At 33.9% G+C, this 7468-nt stretch overlaps 1 protein-coding gene across 1 annotated transcript; it reads left to right on the top strand.

Moving 5' to 3' along the window:
* The first annotated feature begins 4153 nt into the window (after positions 1–4153).
* Positions 4154–4954, top strand: LOC110026948 (thylakoid lumenal 17.9 kDa protein, chloroplastic-like). Its single transcript, XM_020728182.1, has 3 exons — positions 4154–4452; positions 4541–4655; positions 4740–4954. Exons 1-3 carry the CDS (start codon positions 4154–4156, stop codon positions 4899–4901), a joined length of 576 nt encoding a protein of 191 aa, XP_020583841.1. The 3' UTR covers positions 4902–4954.
* The last annotated feature ends 2514 nt before the right edge of the window (positions 4955–7468 follow it).

Below are 7468 nucleotides of genomic sequence, written 5' to 3' on the forward strand. Positions count from 1 at the left end.
ATATATATATATATATTCATGATATCTTGCTCAAAATGAAAAAGCCCTTTCTAAGTGAGTGCTTTTCACAATCATTCATTCAAGACGAGGAATTATGCTCTGTTTGGCGCAGCTGCAGCTTCTCAGCTTTTTAGTTGCAGCTGCAGCTGTCCCAGGAAGCTGTTGCGAGGAAGCTTGCTGTATGTTTGTTGTAGCTGTGTGAAAACAGCTGTGGAACAACTATTTCTGGAAAAATGACCATACTGTCCCTGTTTAGTATGTTTGTATATAACTGAAGATAAAAAAAAATTAAATAAATTATTTTCTGAACCAATTAATTAATATTAATTAAAAATCAATTAGTTCTATTACTTTACAAAATTTATGTTTATCAAATAATTTAAAATTAAAAAATATGTTTGTTAAATAGCTAATCAATCATTAAATAATAGTATATAATTTTATCTAATTATGATTTATTTGAAAAATATATGAATTAATCATTAATTATTAATAAATTAAATCAATCAAATTAAACCAAATGTGTTTGCATATCTAAAAAAAAAATTTTTTTTCATTTACACCTTTTTTTTTTTTTTTTTTTTTAACATTTATACCACTAAAAGCTTTCATTTCACATAAAAAATACCACCATGTTAACTTTTAAAGTTAAACAAACTTTCTATGTTAAGATGGTATGTATGTAAAAAATGAATTATAGGTGTTAGAAATGAACATAATTGTATAATTTCATGCCAAAATACATGAGGACTAAACTATCAAGGCTTATCAGAAATTCCATTATCATACAAACGAAATAAATTTTCATACAATGCAATCAAAAGTGAAATAAAATAGCATTTACAAAATAAGAAGGATATGGAACAAATCTGAAGAGAATGGTACCGATCCTTCATGCCTCTACAGTCTGGTTTTGTAGCACTTAAAGCCAATCGATTGTTTCAGTTGTTTATCACCTTACACCTAGCATTGTTCTCCTTCTTTTGTCTGTTTTCATTGCATCTAAAACCACTTCTGGGACAGTGCTTTATAACATATTTGCATATATTATAGTTAAAACATTAATGCTGTAAGCAAACATCATAAAGTTTATATTTATTAGTCTGCAACATAGCCATTTTTATAAATCAGTAGATCAAGCATGCTAAGGCAAAAGGATTGATCATAAATAAAAAAAGCCCGTCCTAAATATAAACCTGCAATGAGTTATATATATATATATATATATATGACAAAGGATTCCAATACAAAGATAGAATGATATGCAAGCTGAACCATAAAATAACTGCATTTCATATGGCTGCTACGTTTCAGCAAGTTGGTCATATAAATCCTAAAACAATTAAACACTTCTTAACGAAATATATCGCCTCCTGTTATATACAACAGGATCTTAGATAAGGCATATCCAACATCTCCTTACCTACCAATCTCCTCAACTCGAAAAGAGGATTGATGCCCAAAAGCAAATTAAATAAGCCTGTCCTGCAATCAAGAAGAACACTGTACCTTATGTTTGTCAAAATTATCCAGCTATTAAAGATACTAAATTGTCCTAACATCAAATTATTCATTCGCTTATAGCTTTAGCAGGAACTCATATGAGATAGTTTGTTTGCTTGAACCACAATAAAAATGTGATTGTAATTACATATGAGAGTTACAATGAATACATGTGGAATTCACAGCAATCCCTCTTCATATAGAAGTGTCTTTGGTTTTAAGGCCAGCCACCAGAATTTTCCAAACAAAAGCACTGTATTTGAAGGAGCACCCTTTGTTCCAGACAAATTTACTTCAACCCATAAGGAAACAATTGTCATACAGAAACATGTAAGTAGAAGTATGTGAATAGTGGTCATTCCCTTGCCAAAAGCAGTTCAAATGGATGGCAACAATGGGAGTATTGAACATAAGCTGGATGCATATAGAAGATGCATTAGGAGAAAGAGTAGGTTCCATTGATTAGCAGCAATCATATTCGACCCCTTTGCATAAGGGGTATAATAAAACCAAGTAGTAACAAATCCTCCAAAATGATCATAAAATAAAGAGCCATTAAGCCAGATATCATAAGAAAAAAAGATAATTTCATCCCATTTTTTTTTAATCCAGTTTGGAAATTTTACATGTTCAATATATTTTTTAAAAAAAAATATGCTAATTTAAACTCCCATGTAGTCATCCAGAGATCATTTCCCCGGAATTTTCTAGAGTAATCCAGGACTACATACCTTTTTTGGTTCAGGTAAAAGGGAATTTCTTGTGGACACAAGACAGGACAGACAGGTCATTATATACATAACCCATTCATAAGCGTTGCCATGACCTCGTTCCTAAACACGAAATAGAAGAAAAGGGAATAAAATTCACAGAAAAAGAAAAAAAAAGAAAACATATGGAGTTTGAAAAAAGAAAACATATGGAGTGGAGTTTGCAATATTTTAATAAATTCTCTATGATTGACGGCTGAAAAGTGCAACCCATGAAAATAACTCATAAAAAAACTTCATGATTTTCCATAATTATTGTAAGGATCCAAAAGATCGGCACAAAATGTTTGAGGATGTAGAGAAGCACTGAGAATCAACCAGAAAAAAAGACAGAGATCCATCATGTAAGCCAAACTAGTGAAATGTAGTTGTTTGTTCATGAAACAATAAATATTATTTGTTCGAGTTCATGAGTTAAATAAAATTGTTCGAGTTCCTAGGGATCAAGCTCGGCCTTCTAGCCAACTCAGCTCACTCTCTAAATTGATAAGTTACGTGGGTTGGGGTGCGGGGGCAAAGCCCCGCGGTATGGTCATGGGTAATGTTGTAATTACATATTGTGCCTAGGGTTTCTCCTAGGGTTATAAATAGACATGTTAGTAACCCCAGGAGGGATCTTCTATTCTATAATCTCTTTTTTGAATAGTGAAAGAAATTCGCCGCTCTGCTCCCGAGGAAGTAGGCATCTTTGCCGAACCTCGTTAAATCTCTGTGTTCTTCTGGATTTGTGTTGATTACTGTTTTCTTCGCCCTAATTACTCAACAAATTCCTCTTAGGGGCACATTCAAAATGATTAGAGCAACTCGATGGAGCCTATTTTTTGGCACGATGAACATACTTGTGTTCTTTCATGGCCTTCATAATCGAAATCTCTAAGAATTTAAATTTCTTTAAAGACTCCTCAGACATAAATTAGCTCATTTTTTTTTCCCCTCATCTAGCTGAACTCTCTAAGCTTTCCCTTGAGCCCCCAGAGCTCTCCAAGCTTCCCCTTAGCTCACAGAGCTCTCCAGTCCTTCCAGAGACTAACAATGCCTTGCTCGATCTAAAAAGTTGGTGTTTAACCTAACAGGGTGCACATCAAAGCCTTAAGAGATCCATAAATAGGTTGTAGTTTTTCGTTCGTCAACCAAGACTCAAGAAAGTTGAATCAAATACGACATCGACTGAACTTTCTCAGTCAATCAAGATTTTCTTTATGTTATAACAAGGTTCACTAATTCTAGAGCTTATAACAAGATAATGTTGGTTAGTAGTATAAACCCCCTCAAGATCAGATTCACCGTAAATGATGGAGTTGGGGTCGGCTTGAAATTGGCTCAAATAGATTGAGTGAGGCTTAAAATTAGCTTGTGGCTCGTTATATTCAATTTCGAGCCAACTCAGCACGAAATTTAATCGAATTCGATTCGACTCGAAAGTGAAACAAGCTAGCTCAAATTAATTTATTTGGATTTGTTTCTGCTCGAAATCTAAACTAGCTGGCTGAAATTGAGTTATTGGATCTCTTCCATCTCAAAATAAGCTCTAAATTGATTCTTAGCTCGCTATTTTTATAAATAAAAAATACTTTGAGCCAATTTGAGCTGATCCATGTATGACTTGAAACCAGTTCGAAAAAATGTCAATAAAAAATTTCGGCTCATAGCTCGGCGTGTTTATTTCCAAGGGATCTCAATCCACGCTATAATTCAAATTAATGGAGTGATTAACGATTTTCAAGCTAAATTCACAATTTTAGATGTAAAAACTAAAGTTTAAATATTAGATAGGGATCTCAATCCACGCTATAATTCAAATTAATGGCTAAATTCACAATTCTAGATGTAAAAACTAAAGTTTAAATATTAGATATGTGAATACATAAGAATTGCATGGCATGCACGTAAATCTCCCAAAAATCATAGTACTCCACAGGCCATACTATTGCTTTATCCAACATACAGAGTCCTATTCACCTCTGACCGTTGCCCTTCAAACCCTATCCTCTGTTTCTCCCATCTCCAGCTCCAAAGTGGCGACTTTTCTCTCTTCCTTCGCCCCCGCGGCCATCGCCATTATTCTTACCTCTCCCTTTCCTTCTCTAGCTACACTTCCCCTTGCCCCGCAGACCTTCTCCACTTCCTCCACCACTCCCTACTCCCAATCTAAGAGTTTGAAATTAGGATTGGAAGATGGGTAAGCCCAAAAATCTCATTTTTTTCTCCATCCCATCGGAACTTTTTTAGTTAGTTGCAAGAAATCAATAGTTTTGTTTATTTTGCAGAAAGATTAGGGCTTGTCCGTCAACTAATCCAAGTTGTGTTTCTACTAACCCGCTGTCGTCTTCCTTTGCTTTTCCATTGGTGATTCCCCAGGGCTCTTTACAGAATGCAGTGCAGGTGGCTTCCATTTTTTATGTGATTTTCAACTCTTTGCTTTTGTTTGCTTTGCCTTTATTTTTCCTGATATATTGGTTTTGTAAGAAACTGCGGAATGCGATAGTCGGCACACAAAGCAATGTGAAGTTTGAGGTCGATGTGGAAACCCCATTCGGTAAATCGAATATTTATTTAGCTGATTATGTTGCATCTTCAATCTGTTTTCTTCAAAATGTGGAGGCTTTCCAGTTTTATTTGCAAGCCTAAATGATTCAGAAAGTCTGGATGGGTTGTTTAGGAATAGATTTAGTTTATGTTTGGGGCCCTATTTGAAAAAGCAGCTATAAAGCTGCAAACTGATATTCAAAAAGCTACGGTTAGTACAAATTTTTTTTATTTTTAAAAGCTCAGACCTCACAATTGCTATACTTTGCTCGGTAAGATTGCAAAACATAACTTCTCATCATAATTTTTTGATAAAACAGACAAAACACACTTTTGCCAAATACCTGAAAGCGCGGCGCGACATCACACCGACACCGCACTGTTGCTCCAAACAGAGCCTTAGTAAACCCTATAACTTCAAATGTGCTAAATCCCCAAAACCAGGATTTAGTAAATCGAAGGTTTAAAGCAAAGTTGGGGAGAAATTGAAAAGAAGTTGGATTTAGTAAATCTAGTATTTAGAAGTTGGCATTTTTTTTTTATTTGGTATAACAGGATTTAAGGTAAATCCAATTTAAATCTTTGACCAGACTGCCCCTGGGTATTGAGTGCAACATTACTTAAATGATTTCCTTGGGAGTAAACTTGCAATTCCTTTTCTTTGAACATTAATTAAAATACTTTTAATTAAGAAGAAAGAAACTCAATTTTCAAAATAGTTTGTATAGGTTTTGCTATTCCCTTCATCTCTGAAATGGGACGCTAAAGAATTTGATTTGTAGTGATTATCTCAGAGAGAATGCTTGTCATGATCAACACATCTTGAACATTATTTTCAAACTATTCAAAATACTTCTCAACAAAAAAAAAAATGTAAATGTAATTAGCATTTATATCTATTTTTTGGGACTTTTTGAGATGTTTATTGTATGCAAACATGTTAGGGAAAACACTTAACTTTTATGTTGAATTGTTAATCTAGAATGACTACGATGAATAGACAAAAATATAACAAAAGATAGATATAATGTGAGAATAACTCTAAAAGATACAATAATAATGTATATTTTACTAATACTTCAAATTACCCGCTTAAAATTGATGCCCCCCATTTTTATAGCACATAATTTTTCACTTGTTAACACTATCAGCCCATTACATGGGTGAGCTCATTTTGATGATGGAAAATCTATTGCAAAAAATTACAAGGAATACACAAAGAAATCAATCCCCCCCATAATTAGTGCATCCATGTAAATGAAATTTAAAATTATGTATGCATATTAATAACTGAAAAATGCATAAAAAATGTATCATGAATATGTATCACACTCCCCATCCTTGCTATTTCTTCGTCAAGCTTTTGAACATGGATGTTATGTAACCCAACATTAATTGAGTACTTGGCTAAAATTTCATTGGAGATTCTCAATGGCTCAAGTGTTAGGTTCTCTATTAAAAACACAAAATGACCTACTCACTATGTACACATCATGGTCATAGATAAAAGATTGAACTTTAAGTGTGTGCATCATTATTGAGGACCTTGTCATCGGATATGTGAACCAAGCCAAAAGTAAGCATAGTGTAACATGGGATAATGTTCTTCAGTCGGGTTTCGCGGGGTGTCTCAGAACACGCCAAAAACATTTACACCAGAGTTAATAGCTTCAATCAATTGTCCGACATTGGTGGTAACAATATTGTTAAATGGAAGTGAATGATTTAATATGGGTTTGACATTTAGATTTCACATCTAGAAGATGAGGTGGGTTTGACATTTAGATTTCACATCTAGAAGATGAGGAGTTACCCTTTGAGTGATCAAATACTTTTAGCCTTATTGATGGTAGCACACAAAATTCACTGCCATTAGTGATGATAGTTTTGCCTTCCGGTGGCTGACAGTTCCACCACTTTATCAGTTGTGATAACAAAGCAAAGACGCACTGTTTTGGAAGATTGTAGATTTTTTATGTAATATGGTCAGAAAGCTTTTTGTGGAATAACCTCATATAAATACATGAGGTTTCATTTGGAAAGACGGCGAAGTTCTATTATGTTCGAGTGAACTCTGACACCTAAAAAACTTTTTTTTTGGTGAAGCAGCGGGAATGTCTCCCGAAATTCTTTCGCAATAACGACAAATTTTCGTCTTTTCAGATAGCGGTTAGCTTCCCCTGGCTCGACAAATATGACTTTTAAAAAAAATTTATTGAACGGTGATGCTACTTCAAATAAAGCCCAAGTCAATTATATGTTATTCGAGTGAATTTTTTAAATTGGATTAACATGTAATCACTAGTGGCTCAAAAAATATTAGAAATAAAGCTTGAAATAGTTCCTATTAATCTACTTGTCTTTCTAGGGGAATTACACACACACCACATAATTTTTATATTTTTGAATATATAACACTTCAGTGTCATGATCACATCAAACCATTTGCATGAAAAGAGGTACTTCATTTTAAACAATGTGAGTACATTGTGTGCTATGTGTTAACTTAGCAAACGAATCAAATATGAGATTCTTAACGAGCCGAACACGAACTGTTCACGAAAAACGACCCAAACATGAATTGCTCGCGAACAACGAGCCTTTTTGACAGCCCTATTAAAAATGTGAGTAAAAAAAGAATTGTGCTATGTGTATAAATCATCCTTTTT

This window comes from Phalaenopsis equestris, unplaced genomic scaffold, assembly GCF_001263595.1.
Source record: "Phalaenopsis equestris unplaced genomic scaffold, ASM126359v1 Scaffold000405, whole genome shotgun sequence".
NCBI lineage: Eukaryota > Viridiplantae > Streptophyta > Magnoliopsida > Asparagales > Orchidaceae > Phalaenopsis > Phalaenopsis equestris.